Source organism: Osmia bicornis, chromosome 10 (genome assembly GCF_907164935.1).
Source record: "Osmia bicornis bicornis chromosome 10, iOsmBic2.1, whole genome shotgun sequence".
NCBI classification, from domain to species: Eukaryota; Metazoa; Arthropoda; class Insecta; order Hymenoptera; family Megachilidae; genus Osmia; species Osmia bicornis.
The window spans coordinates 1,197,220-1,215,713 of NC_060225.1; the positions used below are offsets into that span (position 1 = coordinate 1,197,220).

Below are 18,494 nucleotides of genomic sequence, written 5' to 3' on the forward strand. Positions count from 1 at the left end.
ATGTCTAAAGAGGGATTTGAACCTGGTACAAAACCGTTAGACTGCCTTAGCACTCTGATACATTGCCTCAGGAGTACTAACACTATCGAAAATATGTACTTACTTTAATTTCCTTAATTTCTATGCTCGTTTGTTGCATTTACAAATATTAAAGATTGCATAAAACACTTATTTGATAAAGAATGAAATTTCTGTATATATATATGTATTCTTATATCTTTTCTTAAAGACGTACGGATATAATAAAAAATTTACATATTAAAAAAGAAAAATTCTCCTCCCTTTTGTTTAAATACTTCACAAATTAATAATTATCAAGCTTTCATTTTTTTAAGAGGTTACACACTAATTAAAAATGAAATTATCTCCGTGGGATTCGAACTCGACCTTCTGGTTGTGACTTTTGCATTCAGATTGCTCGGGACTCGCGTCAGAATACGTGAATTGATGGTGGAAAGCACCGAAGCGATAGCGCACACGGATGGAAGCAGATATATGCTTGTGTGTGAAGTACGAATGTAGTTGCAATACATATGGAAACAGATGTGGCAACATTGCAGTCATACTATATGTGCGTGCGTCTCTTCACCTTACCGTAATCGATAAGGTAGTTGTACCAGTGAGGTATGGTAACAAGAACTGCCAAAACAGGCACGACTGTTATACCGACTGTGGAAACCTCTCTGCATACTGGGGCGTGCTCGCCCCAGAAATGGCCACCCTTCGGTAACAAAGGCGTATCCAGTCTTCTACTATCTATAGTCACTGCTATATGTATCATGTACGATGAATCAGACCAATTTTTGCGTGTCGCCGGAGAAACCACAGTTTCTCGAGCGAGTTCGGCTCGCCTTTGATGTGGTGACAGCCGAGAATAGACGCAGCGTACAGGGAAAAAAGCAAGTTTAAATACCCTGTACGTGTAAGACAATACTAACGCAATCAAAATTGAAGATTAAAACCTTTTTATTTTTGAATTTTTTTTAATGAAAATGTTACTAACGTATTTGTGAGATTTTCTGATTAAAACAAGATCAAACATGACATAATTTGAATTATAATTATTTATTTACTTATTTATATCTAAATAAGTAAAAATAATGTAAATTATATGGTGTTTGGTCTTATTTTAATCAGAAGAACCTTACAATTACATGGGTAAAAGTCACAAAATTTAGCAAAATTGAAAAATAAAAAAGTTATTGTTGAATTCATATTGTTTCACTCAAATGGTTTTTCTCGGGCCCTTTAATTCTCGAACCTCTTTCTCTTTCGCTATTTGTCCTTTTCTACGTTCGCCAGCATTGAAGAACTCGCTCCAGCCGTGTTGTTCTTCCAGCATCACATTTTCGTTACCTATTCATCCAACATTTGGGCGTAACGCAAAATCAGGAGAGTCGAGCATAACATCACATTCTATGCTGAAAAAATATACTAACTTATCTGTCTAAAAAAATTTTAATAAATCTGCCAACAGATTTATTTTCGGGGTGCTTTTCTTAAGTAATCAGTATTTCACCAAATTGTTCAGAACATCAATTTTTATAACATATCAAAAAATCATTGAAATCGGGAAGGACGTATTTGTTCTTCAGTTTCACTAAAAAAAAGAATAATAGCAACAAAAAATAATGATAGTACGTCTTGTGACACATGGGTTGAAAATCGCTATCCTAGTCGATAGAACGATGCGTGAAAAAGAAATTCACACGTCGGAGTTCATCGCCTATACAAGGCTCGAACGTCTCATTCTCCACGATACATTGTATCGTCGTCGACGGTTCGGTCGACGCACACATATTTACATATACGAGCTGCGAATAAGCGCGCGGTCGAGCGCAGAAAACGAACGAACTGCGCCCTACCGAAAAAACGAGGAACTAAATTTGTGGTCTGTTTTACCTTCTTGACGTCTTTCGCGAGTGAAAAATCAACGAAATCGTAGTTTTCGGTTTTTGTCTAAACGAAAGGTTGTACACCATCCCCTGAGTGCTCGTTTTGCTCTATCCGACCCAAAGAATGGCGCTCTGGTCTCTATTTGGACATTCGTTTCGCAAAAATGTTTATATTACGAATAAATTAATGCAGGTGACTCCGATCCGCCATTTTCTTGACTGTGGACAGACACCAATTTCAATATTTTATATGTTTTTGACGATTTGGGTAAAATAAGGACCAGAGCGCCATTCTTTATGCCCTCCTGAGCACGTCCCTCAAATTATTTTGCATTCTGTTTAGAAATGACGACGTAATTCGAAAACTCGCGTCTAGGGATTTTTCTAGGGACTGTCGGTAAAGTTTTCGACGCTCGTATAACATTCAGGGTTGGGTCATCTGAGCGGTTTCTACGGTTTTTTACATTTTACAGTATTTTACGGTAAGATACGTATGAAACGTATAAAACGTATAGTACCCTATGATCAACTTAACCAAACATCTGTGTTTACCAGATTTGCGCCATTTGCAGTTAAATTCAAGTTAAAGTGACCGGTAAGTTCGATTGTTTTAAAAATATATAATTGACAAATAAAGAAATAATCACAGGATAGCCTTAATTTATCTAAAAAGATGTATTTATGTTACAGAATACAGAATATAGTCCCCAAAAAATGAACTCCTCTACTAATAAAAATGCTTGCGTAAGTAATCGTTGTTCATTATTGGAAAAATGATTTTTTGAGAATATTTACTGACAGTATGTTAAATAAAATATACTTAGATTATATTTAGATATAATAAAATTTGTTAATAATAAGAAAAAATATGAAATACGTTTTATTATTATTATTATTATTAATTTTGAATCAAGACATGTTCGCAAAAACAACAATACACAACTGTTTTCCCTTCCTCTTGTATTGGTAGAAAATGTTCATTTTGCCAACATTTATGGCGAGGCCTGTCGCCAAAACTTCGTTTCATGGCTTTATTTTAACTAGAGGGTGAGATATAACTGCGGAACTCCCTGATTTTAATAATAAATATCGTAAACAAAGATCTATGGATAACTACGCCTGTTTGGTATCTATAGTATAATACATAACGTTATGTAGAGATGACGCCACCTGGAGTATAATTGTGGCGACCGCTGCTGATGGTCGACCGTCTCGCCGAAGCGTACACTTCCGATAAATTTACCGCGACATCTACTTCCGGGAAAAGCGTCGTTTTCCCGTTCCGGATGGAAGTTTTTCCATTCTCGTGGGGACGTTTGAAGCGGTAGCTTTGTGTTTTGAGAAACTTTGTATTCCGTTCGTGGGTGTTCTCATCAGAGAATTCAAAACCGTTGTTGAGCGTTCTAAGCCGTGTCAAGTGCATTAGGACCAGTTAAATGTACAGCGTAGTTACAAATTTATAATAATTGACAATTAATAAAACTCTATATGAAAAGCGGTAGTGAGCTTGTTTTCCATCAATTGATAAAGTAGGAATCCTAACTCCTAAGGAATCACTTATTCCTACAATTGGTGACCCCGACGTGATCGTCGTAGTGCAACCGCTATTAAGCGCGTGAAATCAAAGCAAAAAAAAAAAAAACAGTAAATGCCGCTGGAACATTCACCCACGCGAGAGGACAGACAGCAAGACAAGATGGCGGACCGAAAGGAAACGGTAAATGAGCCCGCTCCTGAGGCATCCATCAATTCAGCTACCTTACGACGGCTACCGCCGTTTTGGAAAGAGAATCCGGCTGCATGGTTCATCACAGTGGAGATGACCTTTGATCTGGCGCGAATAACCAGCGACGATACGAAGTACCGTTACGTGGTGACGAATTTGGACCACACCGTACTGCCCTTCGTCATGGACGTATTGGCCTCTCCACCGGCGCGTGGTAAATACGAGGAGATAAAGAAACGGATCATCGAAGCATTTGATGAGTCCCACGAAACCAAATTGAGGAAGCTGCTGCGAGGAAGTGAAGTGGTGGACGAGAAACCCTCGCATTGTTTGCAGAGACTTAGAAATCTGGCTGGTGGGCAAGTCGGAGAAAACGTTCTGCGTACGCTCTTTTTGGAGCAATTACCGGAGAGCATGAGAACTGTTCTCGCTATTAGCGATACGGCGGATCTGCAACGGCTAGCGCTCCTAGCTGATAAGATTGCAGAGATGTCTGTGCCGAGGGTGGCGGCCACTGAAGCATCAACCCCTGCGATTCCACCACCGTCCACCAGGATAGAGGCGCTGGAGGCTAAGGTGGAGAAGCTAATCTCGATGGTGGAGACGCTCACTACGCGACAGTCCCGCCAACCCTATAGGTCCCAGCCAAGATGGCAGCCACGCGGTAGCCCTGGAAGGGGGCGATCTGGAAGTCGGTTAACTTCACGCGAAGGGAACAACTACTGTTTCTACCACCGGAGGTTCGCTGAGAGGGCCCATCGATGCGTCATTCCTTGTGGATGGCCAGGTCCACCACATACTGGAGCTTCGGCTAACCCTGCCACGCAGGGAAACTGATTGCGCAACCCCGGATCGAGATGGCGTCGGATGGTCGCGACGAGAACTGCCGTCTCACTATTAAGGATAGGAATAGTAATTTATATTTTTTAATTGATACAGGGGCGGATATCTCCGTATTGCCGCACAGATCGGTAAGAGGAGAACCCGCCATTACTGACTCTAAGATTTATGCGGCGAATGGCACTCCGATAAGTACATTCGGATCGCGGAGGTTGACTCTGAACCTCGGATTGCGTCGTCCGTACACGTGGGAGTTCATTGTCGCGAAGGTTCAACAGCCTATTATCGGTGCTGATTTTCTCAAGCGTTTCGGTCTTCTGGTTGATTTACGAAATAAGAGACTGATCGACGAATTAACTAAAATACAAACTACTGGTTTTTTACAGACGGCGACTCAAACTTCACTGACGACTGTTGACATAAACAACCCGTACAGACGACTGTTACAGGAATTTATTGCCATTACTCGGACAGTACAAAAACAGGAAGTTCCCGCCCATCAGGTACGTCACCACATAGTAACCAGGGGCTCACCGGTCGCGGAAAGGGCGCGAAGGTTGCCCGCGGAAAAATTAAAGGCAGCAAAAGCCGAAGTTGACCACCTTATTGCAGCAGGGATTTGCCAGCCTTCTAGTAGTCAGTGGGCAAGTCCATTACATATGGTCCAAAAAAAGAATGGTGGCTGGAGACTATGTGGTGACTACCGGCGGCTAAACAGCATTACAGTCCCTGACAAATATCCAATTCCTCACGTGCAGGATTTCGCACATAGACTTGACGGAACGACAGTTTTTACTACTCTAGATTTAACGTGGGCTTATCGCCAGATACCAATCAATCCAGAGGATCGAGCGAAAACCGCCATCATCACGCCATTCGGGCTATACGAGTTTAATGTGATGACGTTTGGGTTAAAGAACGCAGCACAGAGTTTTCAAAGATTCATGGACGATGTACTCAGAGGTTTGAACTTCGTTTTCTGTTTTGTGGACGATATTTTGATCGCCTCTGCCAATGAGCTTGAACACGAAGAGCATCTGAGGTGTGTTTTTGAAAGGCTAAAGGCTTACGGGTTATCGATTAATTTGTCGAAGTGCGTTTTTGGGGCACATTCCGTACAGTACCTGGGGTACCTGATAGACTCCATGGGAACCAGGCCTGTACCGGAAAAAGTTGAAGCCATTAAAAATTATAATAAGCCAAAGACAATAGCCGATTTGCGCAGATTTTTGGGCATTCTAAATTTTTATCGAAGGTTCATTAAGGATGCAGCTGCGATACAGGCTCCACTTCATAAATATTTAGAAGGAGCAAGGAAACGCGATAAGCGAGTTATTCAATGGACGCCTGAGGCTGAGGAAGCCTTCGATAAGTGTAAAGGCTCATTGGCGGATGCAGCACTGCTGGTACATCCACGCGATAACGCACCTTTAATATTAGCTACAGACGCTTCCGATATTGCTATGGGAGCGGTTTTGCAACAGGAAGTTAAAGGAATGTGGGAACCACTAGGTTTTTTTTCAAAGAAGTTTACACCCCAAGAGTCAAGGTACAGTATGTATGACAGAGAATTAACAGCAATTTTTAAAGCAACCAAATATTTTAGACACATGTTAGAAGGACGTGACTTTACCATATAGACGGACCATAAACCACTGACTTACGTTTTTGCACAGAAATCTGATAAAGCCTCACCTAGACAATTACGTCAACTTGATTATATAGGACAGTTCACTACTAGGATAGTTCACATTTCGGGAGTAAATAATTCAGTGGCTGATGCTCTATCACGGCTGGACGTTGTCAGTATGCCAGTCGTGGTGAGTACACAAGAAATAGCCCAACAGCAGGAACTAGATACAGAGCTCACACGTATTCTGCAGGGTGGTTCTTCATTAGACCTGAAACAGCTTAAATTAGATGGTTCCGAAGCTACCGTTTATTGTGACATATCCACCGACAACATCAGGCCTTATATACCAGCAGTGTTAAGAAGGCGCATCTTTGATACCGTCCACAATCTTGCGCATCCGAGTGGTAGAGCTACGAAGAGGATGATTGGTAGTAGATTTGTTTGGCCAAAAATGAATAGAGATGTAGTTCGGTGGGCCAGAACTTGTATTAATTGCCAAAGAAGTAAGGTTGCCAGACATACTGTTAATGTTCCTCAAAAGATGGTTGTTCCAGAGGGTAGATTCGACCATGTACATTTAGACATTATAGGACCTCTGCCCATAGCGAAGGGTTATAAATACTGTGTAACGATGATAGACAGGTTTTCCCGGTGGCCTGAGGCTGTGCCAGTCAAGGATATTTCTGCGGAAATCGTCGCCTCAGAATTCTACGTCGCATGGGTGGCGAGGTTTGGAGCCCCGGCCACTATCACAACCGACAGGGGAGCTCAATTTGAAGCTCAACTATTTTCTGCGTTAACAGTTCTTGTAGGGTGTAAAAGAATCCGCACCACTGCTTACCATCCAGCGTCGAATGGCATGGTAGAGCGGTGGCATAGGTCCCTAAAAGCGGCAATAATGTGTCACGAGTCACAGGACTGGGTCGCGGTGCTTCCCACGGTGTTATTGGGACTGCGATGTAGTTTTAAAGAGGACATAGGTGCATTGGCAGCTGAATTATTGTATGGTGCACCCCTTAGATTACCTGGCGAATTTTTTATGGACGTTCAACCTCTTGACAGTTTTAATATTAGTAAATTCCGTGACGCCATGAGACAAGTACGACCAAAACCCACGGTGCATCACGCACGCAAATCGCACTTTGTATCTAAAGATTTATATTCGTGCAGTCATGTATTTGTGCGCGTTGACGCTGTAAGAAGGCCCCTGGAACAGCCATACGAGGGCCCATGTCGCGTATTGCGGAGAATATCCGATCGCACCTTCCTTATCGAGTTACGAGGAAAGGACCAGGTCGTTTCGGTGGAACGGTTGAAACCGGCATTTATAGAAATATTAGAAGAGTCAACGCAACCCTTAAGGACCTATTCGAGGGTGTCGTCTGCTCTCCCTAACGGGTCGAGAGACTCGGAAGGGGGTAGTGTGGCGACCTCTGCTGATGGTCGACCGTCTCGCCGAAGCGTACACTTCCGATAAATTTACCGCGACATCTACTTCCGGGAAAAGCGTCGTTTTCCCGTTCCGGATGGAAGTTTTTCCATTCTCGTGGGGACGTTTGAAGCGGTAGCTTTGTGTTTTGAGAAACTTTGTATTCCGTTCGTGGGTGTTCTCATCAGAGAATTCAAAACCGTTGTTGAGCGTTCTAAGCCGTGTCAAGTGCATTAGGACCAGTTAAATGTACAGCGTAGTTACAAATTTATAATAATTGACAATTAATAAAACTCTATATGAAAAGCGGTAGTGAGCTTGTTTTCCATCAATTGATAAAGTAGGAATCCTAACTCCTAAGGAATCACTTATTCCTACATAATTGTGGCGGTCGATGGTCCGGTAAATAAACTAGGATGCTCTTTTAGGCTTTTGTAAAATATATATTTCTCTATACCTTTTCAGTCCGACCGTTACATTCAACTATCCTATTCAGTCTTCTTCTTTTTGTATCTTTCTTAGACTATATCCTCTATCTAGAGTGTAAACCTTAACCTAGTACGTTCTTAACCTATATACATATAGTCTATGGCTGAGAAGGGAATCGCCTACATCACTCCCCCCCTAGCGGTTTAGCATTTTAATTTGAATTTTAAACCGCGAATCTAACAGTCTTCTTACGCGTATAAGTCTTTGGTTCGTTGCTATTTGGTTCGACATTGGCTTCGACAAAAGCAGGTTTAAGTCGCTCGACGCTGATCATCGTTGGTTTTCCCTTATATTCGATCTGGAACACGTCGTCTGATGTCCTCTCCAATACAAGGAATGGCCCCTCGTATGGTGGTTCCAGTGGCTTCTTGGCAGCGTCGACTCTTACGAATACATGCGTACATTCGTATAGCGTTTTATGAATGAAGACCTTGTTTCTAGCATGATGCGCCGTTGGTGTTGGTTTGACTTTTCGTATCTGTTGCCTGAATTTGTTTATAAAAGTCTCTGGTTCAGTGTAATCTCCTTGGTTGAAAAACTCGCCAGGTAGACGTAACGGGGTCCCGTACAGCATTTCCGCAGCTGAAGCTTTGATATCTTCTTTATAGCAAGTACGTAACCCTAAGAGCACTGTTGGAAGGACTTCCGTCCATTCAGGATTATTGTGACAGATGATTGCCGATTTCAGTGACCTGTGCCATCGCTCTATCGTTCCGTTTGCCGCTGGGTGGTAAGCTGTGGTTCTTATTTTACAGCAACCTAAAAGTTTTACCAGAGATATAAATAATTGCGATTCAAATTGCGTACCTTGATCGGTGGTGATGGTTAACGGCGTGCCAAATCTAGGTATCCAGTTGTTGAAGATTGCTGTAGCTATTGTATTCGCAGATATATCCATTACTGGGATCGCTTCAGGCCAACGTGTGAAACGGTCTATAATTGTTACACAATAACGGAATCCTTTTGATGGTGGAAGAGGACCGACAATATCAATGTGTAGGTGTTCGAATCTTCCTGCTGGGATTTCTATATGTTTTGGTTCTTTTTTGACGTGTCTATGGATCTTGCTTCTCTGACAGGGTAAGCATGAGCGTGCCCATTCCGCGATCTGTTTCTTCATATGTGGCCAAACGAAACTTTTACAAATGATTTTCCTGGTGCTGCGACCACTGGGGTGTGACAGATTATGTACAGAATCGAATACCCTTTTTCTCAAGGTTTGAGGTAAGTATGGTCTTAAGACGTTATTATAGGTATCACAGTAGATGTGTATATTGCTGTCGCGTACTGGGACTTTCCGCAACTTCCATCTGTCTCCCTTCGTCGGCTCCTTTAGAATGTTCTGCAGTTCTTGATCTTGTCTTTGTTCCTCTGCTATTTCCTCTGTTGTCATTAGGACTGGTAGGTCTATCGTCTCTATGCGAGATAGGGTGTCTGCCACCGTGTTTTTGCATCCTTGGATGTGCTCAATTTGTGTGGTGTACTGCCCTATAAAGTCTAATTGTCTTTGTTGCCTTGGCGTAGCTTTATCACTTTTTTGCTGAAATGCATAAATTAGTGGTTTATGATCGGTTTTAATAATTATAGACCTACCTTCCGCCCAGTGCTTAAAGTATTTTAAACTCTTATATATTGCTAAAAGTTCACGATCATACGTGCTGTATTTTCTCTGAGCTTTTTCTAGCTTCCTAGAAAAGAAACCCAACGGTTCCCAGATGCCGTCGTTGAGTTGCTCCAGTACAGCGCCAATAGCAGTATCCGATGCGTCTGTCTTCAACGCCAACTGAGCTCCTGTTTTGGGGTAGTGTAGGAGGGTTGCGTTCGCCATTTGCTCCTTGCATTTCTGAAATGCTTCCCCCGCTGCTGTCGTCCACTTGATTGGTTTATTACCGTTTCCTTTTCCGTTTGCAGTTATCTGGTTAAGTGGTATCTGTGTTTCTGCTGCTGCTGGCAGGAATCTCCTATAGAAATTGATAATGCCTAAAAATCTCTTTAGTTCGCGTGTTGTCTTGGGCTTGGAGTAGTTCTGCAACGCTTTCACACGCTCGTTCAGCGGTGAAACTCCTTCGTTGCTTATGGTGCAGCCCAAGTATTCTACGGTATTCTTCGCAAACTGGCACTTGTCAACATTGATCCTCAACCCGTGGTCTTGCAGTCTTTTGAATAATGTTTTCAAATGTAGCTCATGTTCTGCCGAGTTTCTTGAGGCTACTATAATGTCGTCGATGTAGCACCGGCAGAAATCTAAGTCCCTTAGGATATTGTCCATTACACGTTGGAATGTCTGGGCCGCATTAGACAATCCAAATGGCATTACTAGGTATTCAAACAAGCCAAATGGCGTTATAACCGCAGTCTTATGCCGATCCTGCACGGCTACAGGTACTTGATGATAGGCTTTCCTTAAGTCTACAACTGAGAATATTCTTGATCCATTGAAATTTTGCACAATATCGTGTATGTGGTACAGGGGATACTTGTCAGATACAGTTACGCTGTTAAGCTTACGATAATCGCCACGAATCCTCCACTCACCTGACTTTTCACGAATCAAATGTAGTGGGCTCGCCTACTGGCTTTTGGATGGTTAGGTTATGCCCTCGTTTAGCATGTGCTGAAATTCCTTCTTCGCCACTTGGAGCTTGTCAGGTGGTAAGCGACGTGCTCTTTCAGCCACTGGAGGTCCGTGGGTGGTAATATAATGGTAAACCTCTAACTTTTTTAATCCAAGGTTCTGTGGAAGCGTAACTGTTGGAAATTCTTTTAACAGAGTTTGAAATTGATTATTGCTATTTATTGTAGATACGGTAGGCATTTCTGACTTTGTTAATGTACCACTGCGGTATAAGGTTGTTGTAGGGTCAATTAAGTGACGTTTGTTTAGGTCGACCAACAAATTGTAGTGGCGTAGAAAGTCAGCGCCAATAATTGCCTTACCTACATCTGCTACGACAAACCTCCAAGGGAACTGCCTGCGGAGGCCCAGAGATAAGGTTATTGTCTTGTTTCCAAAGGTATTTATAACTGTACCATTAGCTGCATAAAGTTTGAAGTCCGTTGGTGCGGGATGTCGTCTACGATTACTGGGAATCACCGAAATGACCGCACCTGTGTCTATCAAAAAGGCCATCCTCGATTCTCTGTCTGTGATGACGAGACGATTCTTTGTTTGGCTGTCGTCAGCAACCGTCTCCACTTGCCACGACCTATTTAGTTTTCCTGCTTCGAACGCGCGTCCGGTTCCGTCCAGCTGCAGAGCTGAGAGCATTTAAATGATCGCTCTCCAAACTTCCTATGATAAAAACAATAATCTGGCCTCTTAATTTGGTGGTAACGATCAGCGCTTCTTCCGCGGGAGGAGCTGCGTCTTTTAAAGAATCGACCTCGGCTGCGGCTTCTGGGTCTTCTGCGGAAATTATCGTGAATCAACGTTTCCAATTGTTCCATTTTTCGCGTTAATGTTGCGATCTCTGAGCTTTGTTCACGAGGTGCTATTCTACGATGCGTATTTGACTCGCTTTCCGTAATGGCTGCCACTTCCGGAAACGACGATCTTTCGATCATTTTGTCCGCTAATGCTGCTAACCTATCCAATGCTGCGTCGTCGACCACAGCAAGGAGTTCTTGCACCCGCGTGGGTAAACGCTGAAGCCATAGCGTTTGCAAAACGTTTGCACTAACCTTTGCACCGGCGAGCAATTGCATCTCCCGCAACAATTCTGTCGGCTTCCGTCCGTTCAACTCGATCCCTGTGAGAAGCTGTCGAAGCTGTGCCTCCTCAGACGACGCCAACCGCTCTATCAGCGCTTCTTTAATCCGTCTGTACGAATCCTCGCACTCCAGGGCTGAGATTATGTCTCCGACGACTCTGATGATATTCCCGTCCAAATGTCGTAATACTGATGCACATTTTACCACATCAGACTTCACCCCGTACGCCGAAAATTCTTTTTCCAGCATAGCGAACCATAGCTTGGGGTCGTCTTTCCAAAACGTAGGGAGCTTTACGCTCCTGAAATCGCTGGCGTTTACCTCTGCCGCTGTTCCAGCTTCCATCTTCTCTTTATCAGTCATTTTCGCAAGGTTTCGGCACCAGTTGTGGCGGTCGATGGTCCGGTAAATAAACTAGGATGCTCTTTTAGGCTTTTGTAAAATATATCTTTCTCTATACCTTTTCAGTCCGACCGTTACATTCAACTATCCTATTCAGTCTTCTTCTTTTTGTACCTTTCTTACACTATATCCTCTACCTAGAGAGTAAACCTTAACCTAGTACGTTCTTAACCTATATACATATAGTCTATGGCTGAGAGGGGAATCGCCTACATAATACATATAAAACTAAGTAGCGTAATATACTGTAGAATACCATGTATAATACATTGTATAATATCTCACGTATAATACGTACCCAACCCTGATCACTTTAAGGGCACAGACTTCTTGTGCCATGACCTGTATGCGTGCACTCACACAATCAACGGAAAGCATGCACGTGTACGCCATGCGCGAGAGAGACACTCAATTTCATAGAATAGATTTTTCGTCTCGATAATTGCATAAATAAAATTTTCGCGAGTACAGCACACACGGGTAGACTTCGGTACAGGTCGGTCTGGTCCGCTTGAACGCTAATAAACACTCTACGTTGAGAAAAATCGTATTTTCGAAATTGTAAGATTGAGACAGACGCTGTTGTAAGCAAACGACATGGCTCCCGAATGCTGCGTTCGGCTGCATTTTAGCAAATATTGGACGATTTAATAATTTTTTCACCGATAGCACATCAGACCGACCTTCCTTGAACTAGCACAATATCACTGAAATTTGATTTTTCACAATTTATCACTTCTGGAAGACGTAAAATCGATTCTACGATTTGCATGCATCAGACGTAAAATAGACATAAGAATAGTTTAATGATTCTCCGTCAGAGGAATTTATGGTATATTTAACCACGTTATCATCAAGGTCGATAAAAACACAAATCAGTCGATAAATGTAAATTCTAATTTGACACCACCAACGGCTACGCGAATATAGCCACACGTAAGGCATAGTTGCCGCAACGTATTTAGACTATTGTCACGCTGTTGCCACATCTGTTACAATTCTAATCATCAGCAAGGTACTCATTGAATCTGTCGTAGCGTGTGACTCTATATTTCCGCCGATCGGCCCTACGTTGTTTCATTCATGATACTCCTTCTCTTTCTCTTGTGCTATCCTTTTCTATGTCCGCCAGGAATCAAAATATTGCTCGGCTCGAGCAAATTCATTTTGCTAGATGGTCACAGATGCGGCAACACCGCGATAGAACTCTCAAATGATGTGATTTGGCAACTATGCCACCTCACTTTTGTTTATTATTCTGTCAAATTCAAATGTCAAATTTCTCAATTATGTGTTTTCATGATTGACCGATTCTTTCCAATGCACAGTGGTCCAGGAACCCGCTTTCCGTGGCCAAAATTAAAAACGTCTCTATATCGACTTTTGACCAAATATAATCAATATAAATATACTAAATATAATTAATAGAACTAAAATACAACAAAACAAATGCAAAAATATAATTTTTAAAAAATTTTTTTATTGTAATTCGGGACTCAACGATATTCGAATATTTTTTAATAATGAAATATTTTCCCAACCATTCATGATTCTTTTCTTTAAACTTTTGTAGTATACTATACGAATTTGCGCACTTTGTATATAAATTGCAACTAAATTTACGCACTGTTTCCTGAACAGATTTTCTGTACCCTTCAGGAAAATTAGTTTCCTGCATTTTATTAAAAATATATGCAGAAACAGCACCTACTCTTTTTTTTTATTAAGTTCACTTCTCCAGACATTAAAAAACTCTTCATATTTGAACGAATATTCGTCTACAAAAATAAGAATATTTAACTCTTTCTGAACGAAACTGTTAAGTACGAGAAAGAAATAAAACATACTTAAAGATATTTCGGACACTACTGCATATAGTCTTACAAATACTTATAACAAATTAAAATTAAAACTAAAAAATCCGTTTAATATGCATAACTATAATAAAGTTATACTAAATTTACACTTTTTATCACCGATGTTTCGCCTAGCATGTTGACTAAAAGACTACGGCGATGAAGCTGAAACACGTCTCCAAATGATTATTATCTCGTGTTTATAAGAATTAATACTAACAAGTGATAAGAGTCTCGCAAAGAAAACGTTTCGTATTACTCTAGACCGAAGTCACTTCGGCCCGAGCGATACGTATGCTGCCGCGATGGCCGCAACGTCATTTATTGAAATTCGTATAACTTTAAAAGTTGAGGAAGGTTGAACCTAAAATTTATATAATTCTTTAAAGAAATGTTTAAGCTTTCTTATAAAACAAATCTGGTAGCTAGCACTTTTAAGCATTTTTTTAAAACCATCCGCAAAGTTTCAATTGTTGAAAACATTGCACTATTTATACATAAGTTAAAGAACACTTCCGACGCAATTGAATAATCAAAATAGAACTACTAATATGCATAAAGTTGTTCTCAAAAACTATTATTTGATGATCTATAATGAATACTTACAAAAATTAGTTTCACTTCGAATTTCGGAATTTTGACTTCAGCATGTTGTACACGGTTACACAAGCATCCAAAATGAAAATGATTTTGGATTTCCTAGTTTTAAAGTGTTCTTAGTTAGTAGGAAAAAAAATTTTTTCAAAACATTAAACTTGAAAAATTGAATTTTGGCCACGAAAAACCGGTTTCTGGACCACTGTGCAATGGCGCATACATTGATTCGGAGGAGGCCTCGAAGGAGTCTGTGCCCTTAACCTATAGATGGCACGTCAGTGCTCTTCAATACTGGTCGCTACACGCCTGTGGAGACTAGTACCACCATGGCCGCTGGTGGTCGGTAATGTCAGTCTCTGCTTTCTACGTATGCGCGTTCTGTCCGATTAATATAGTGGAAATGACAAGGCAGAGTTTAAGAGGGAATCTCACAAAGTTTATTCGTCGTGATTCAAACAACTGCGTCACAAGTTGTTCCGGACTAAGCGGTTTTCCCGTCGGGAAACCGGTAGATTTCTATAATACGATTATTGTCGCGAAACGCGAGCACGCTGTGAAACGGGAGCGTGATATTTAAGATTTTCTAATCGAATCGACAGCAAAATCGTTCTAGCGAAGCGACGGAGAAAAACTCTAAGGATCCGCGATTGATTGTTCTAGGAACTTTTTCCTCAGAAGAACTGAGACCATGAGACTCTAGAGAGCCAGCTCGAGCGCGGGAGCGCGACGCTGTTGGCGCGGTAGCGCCACATCACAAGCTTTCGATGCGTCATCTAGTTTTAGTTTGGGTTACTAAATCCCTAATCTTATTCTTTTAAGTTAAGTAGTTGGTAGTTCTAATTTTTAAGATGCTCACCCTCATAACTTGTAAAAAGCTGTTAGATCTAAGAAACAAGCCAAAGAGTAAAGACGTGATTTTCTTTTTAGTAATCGGAATAAATATATTTAGTTTGTTAGTGAATAGTGAATTCATTCATTTACGCTCTCCCTATCGGATCTATCCACTACACTGTGGCGCCACTGCGCCAACAGCGTTACGCTACCGCGCCTGAGTTGACTCTCTAGAGTTACACATAGCCTGGGTCTTCTACTACAGGTCCCCTAGAGAAATCGGCATCGGCCATTACCTTCCGATTTTGTTAACCATAGGCACGCGACTGTTTGAAACATGTGCATTTGAATAAAAGTTTGTGTGATAGAGCATACGATAACTGTGGTGTTCTCTACCTATAGCCTCTGCCACAACACTGTGGGAGCTTATCCCACATTTAAATTGAATGGATTGCGTATAAATTGTAATAATATATTTGGAATTGATAAATTTAAAGGTTTACATGTCTGGATGGATTGAGAATTTGGCGAGGAATGAATGGTTATAAAAGTAATGCTAATTTGTTTAAAATGACAAATGAACAATGAACGTAGCTATACAAAGGTGGCGGTGAGAATAATCTTCAATCTTCCTTATCGACAAACGGCCGCCACAACACGCCCCCGACGCGCGCCATCTCTGATCAGCAGGAGAAAGCAGGCGCTTCTTTCGCGCCCTTTGTTTTAGCTTCTCCAACGCCTACATCATTCTTTTCTCAGTAGTTTGTTGTCACGCGTCCACGAGGCTCAAGCACGCGCTGAGAACCTCTGATCAATCATTTTGCCAAGGCGCGCAATTCCAGTAAAAAACGCATTCTACAGCTCAACATGAGTTCTCATTCGCCCAGACACATATACCACTCCTTGATCTGCGGATACGGTAAACATACATCGCACTCATTGTGAAGAACTGACTTCTCTTATGACTTGTCGCTGACTATCTCTCATACGCCCGTATTGCATGTAGCCCCCCCCCGTTTACGACACTTTTAGGCTTCATTTCTGAGAAAGTGTCGGCACCTCAGGTATATGTCAGGTATGAAGCAGAAATTTATCTTTCTTCCTTCATTTGTTTTTATTTTATTATAAACGGTACATGTGTCTATGATGTTTAGTATTATATTTGTTACACGAATTAAGAGTTTACTGGTATTTTCATCTTGAGTAGATGTTAAAGTAAATATTATGCATTAACATATTCTATAAACTGTACTAGAAAATCATTGTTTATTGTTTATATGAAAAAGTAATAAACAGTGATATAGGATGTCCTAAGCTTTTCGATATAAAAATTCACTAGTGTGTTTTGTAGATCAAAATAAGACAAATATCATTAACAAAATGTCCATAGTGGTTTATTAAATATTTACATCGTGTTCCATTTTTCTATTATAACTTGGTAATAAACCATTTAAGAAGTTTTTGTTACTATTTATGACATTTTAGCCTTATTTTTACCTATACAATCTACCGACGAAACTTGTACGAAAAGATCTAGGACATCCAATACATATAAGTCGTACAAAAAAGAATCAGTACTAATTGTAAAAGTACAATGATTATTGTTGTAATATTTTAATATTAAAAAATTATAATGAATAAATGTACAGTGTTTGTCATACAAATCTGTCAGTACGAAATTTGTTTCTATGAAATTTGTTATTTTGGTTTATTGAATCGAACATACTTTTGAAGTTCCTTGAGATTCGTCCATAGCAGCTGCTCGCCTTTTTATACCTTCTAAATATACTTCACGATTAAATAAACCTCCGCCCAGAGGAATTCTGTAAGATAGTAGTTGAAGAATTTTTCTTTTAAAGTATTATTTTTACATAACGTTACTAGGAAATACATACGTATCAATACCAGGTCTTATGATAGTCTTAAAAACACCCCACACAGGTTTGTGATCCGAAGTACAAATACTTGGAACAGAGTCATAAACTAAACATTCTATAATTCCATCTTTATACGAATTAGAACTTTCGTGACTAACTCTTCGCATATATCCTCTTGTGTACCCTTTTCCCTTAAAAAGAATTCGATCAGTATATGCAGGTGTGCGTTGTTTGCTACTCGAGTCAAAATTTTGTGTTCCGGGATCATATTTATAAGTAGGAGGAAATGTAATTGGTGCTTCTTCAAAACCACGTAAAACGGTTCCTTCATTAAGAATTGTTCGTAATTGGTCTTTATTTAAATTTATAGGTGACTGCTGAGGAAAGCATGTATTCGTAACCCACTGGATAACCTCCTCTCGTGGCTGAGTCAGTCGAAAATTTAAATCACCACACCAGAACACACAATCAAAATTTTGAGTCACATCTAAAAGTAAAATATTTTTCTTAATGTTTTTGTATAATATAACAAGAACAAAATGTATGGGACATTAATATTATACCTTTACTTTTATGTTTTGTAGGTAAATCTTTAGGAAGATCAAGATTTCTAACTATCCTTTTAATATCGTGTATTCGTTCTTTCACTTTATCTTGATGCGCAGTCAAATGCGCAGTAATAAAAAGAAAGCTTGTACCAAATAACATTAAAGCAATCGCTACCGCCCCCTTCGTCCTAAAAGCAGTGCCTGTTCTAGTTGAAAAATTGTCGTCTTCAGGAATAGAACAGAACCAGATTAAATCTCTTCTTAAAAAGATAGCAAGATGTAACGTTCCTAAGCTAGTACTACAGAGTAATACATGAGAAGGACCAAGAGTCTCTTGTAAAGCTGCTTCCCATTCATTTCGTTCAGAACATGATTCTTGTGTTCCAATCGCTAACAAATCTGGTACAGTTTCTATATCCGAAGGTAGCATAAAATCATTCAACTGTTTTGGAGGATTTTGTCCGTTCATATTCCATGTTCCAATAAAAATTTTTAATTCACGATTTGGTAATACTTTTTCAAGTTCTACTGGCCCAAGCAATGAATTTGCTGCAATTCTTCCATGAAGAAAATTTCTGTGTAAAAAAAATATAATATTTATTTAAATAGAACAGGATTGATTGTTCACAAGCAACGATGACTCGAACTTCTACTACCAAG

General features: G+C 40.5%; 4 protein-coding genes across 8 annotated transcripts in view; 1 reads left to right on the plus strand and 3 right to left on the minus strand.

Annotated features, from left to right (window-relative positions):
• Positions 1-3,591: 3,591 nt before the first annotated feature.
• LOC123988231 lies at positions 3,592-4,458 on the plus strand. Its single transcript, XM_046287469.1, has one exon. It carries the CDS (start codon positions 3,592-3,594, stop codon positions 4,456-4,458), a length of 867 nt encoding a protein of 288 aa, XP_046143425.1.
• Positions 4,459-10,599: 6,141 nt separating this feature from the next.
• Positions 10,600-11,280, minus strand: LOC123988187. The gene has a single exon (XM_046287314.1). The coding sequence runs from the start codon at positions 11,278-11,280 to the stop codon at positions 10,600-10,602; it is 681 nt and encodes a 226-aa protein (XP_046143270.1).
• A 102-nt stretch (positions 11,281-11,382) lies between these two features.
• Positions 11,383-12,086, minus strand: LOC123988232. Its single transcript, XM_046287470.1, has 2 exons — positions 11,478-12,086; positions 11,383-11,418 (listed from the first exon to the last, which is right to left on the minus strand). The coding sequence occupies exons 1-2, from the start codon at positions 12,084-12,086 to the stop codon at positions 11,383-11,385; spliced, it is 645 nt and encodes a 214-aa protein (XP_046143426.1).
• Positions 12,087-16,450: 4,364 nt separating this feature from the next.
• The window catches only part of LOC114881124 (inositol polyphosphate 5-phosphatase E), a 69,711-nt gene continuing 67,667 nt past the window's right edge, over positions 16,451-18,494 (minus strand). For 3 of the 5 annotated variants that reach the window (XM_029197785.2, XM_029197782.2, XM_029197783.2), the window contains exons 5-7: positions 17,850-18,409; positions 17,305-17,773; positions 16,453-17,232 (exon numbers count right to left, since the gene is read on the minus strand). In XM_029197785.2, coding sequence (XP_029053618.1) covers positions 17,118-17,232; positions 17,305-17,773; positions 17,850-18,409 — 1,144 coding nt within the window. In that variant the 3' untranslated portion in view covers positions 16,453-17,117. Of the gene's footprint in view, positions 17,233-17,304; positions 17,774-17,849; positions 18,410-18,494 lie in introns of all 5 variants that reach the window. The other 2 variants (XM_029197786.2, XM_029197781.2) reach the window with 2 other exon arrangements.

Excerpts from the sequence above, each read along its gene's own strand:
- LOC123988231 (XM_046287469.1), top strand. The coding sequence starts at position 3,592 with ATGGCGGACCGAAAGGAAACGGTAAATGAGCCCGCTCCTGAGGCATCC.
- LOC123988187 (XM_046287314.1), bottom strand. The coding sequence starts at position 11,280 with ATGCTCTCAGCTCTGCAGCTGGACGGAACCGGACGCGCGTTCGAAGCA.
- LOC123988232 (XM_046287470.1), bottom strand. The coding sequence starts at position 12,086 with ATGACTGATAAAGAGAAGATGGAAGCTGGAACAGCGGCAGAGGTAAAC. Across the intron at positions 11,419-11,477 it reads GTGAACAAAGCTCAGAGATC|AAGACCCAGAAGCCGCAGCC; the intron begins GCAACATTAACG and ends TAATTTCCGCAG.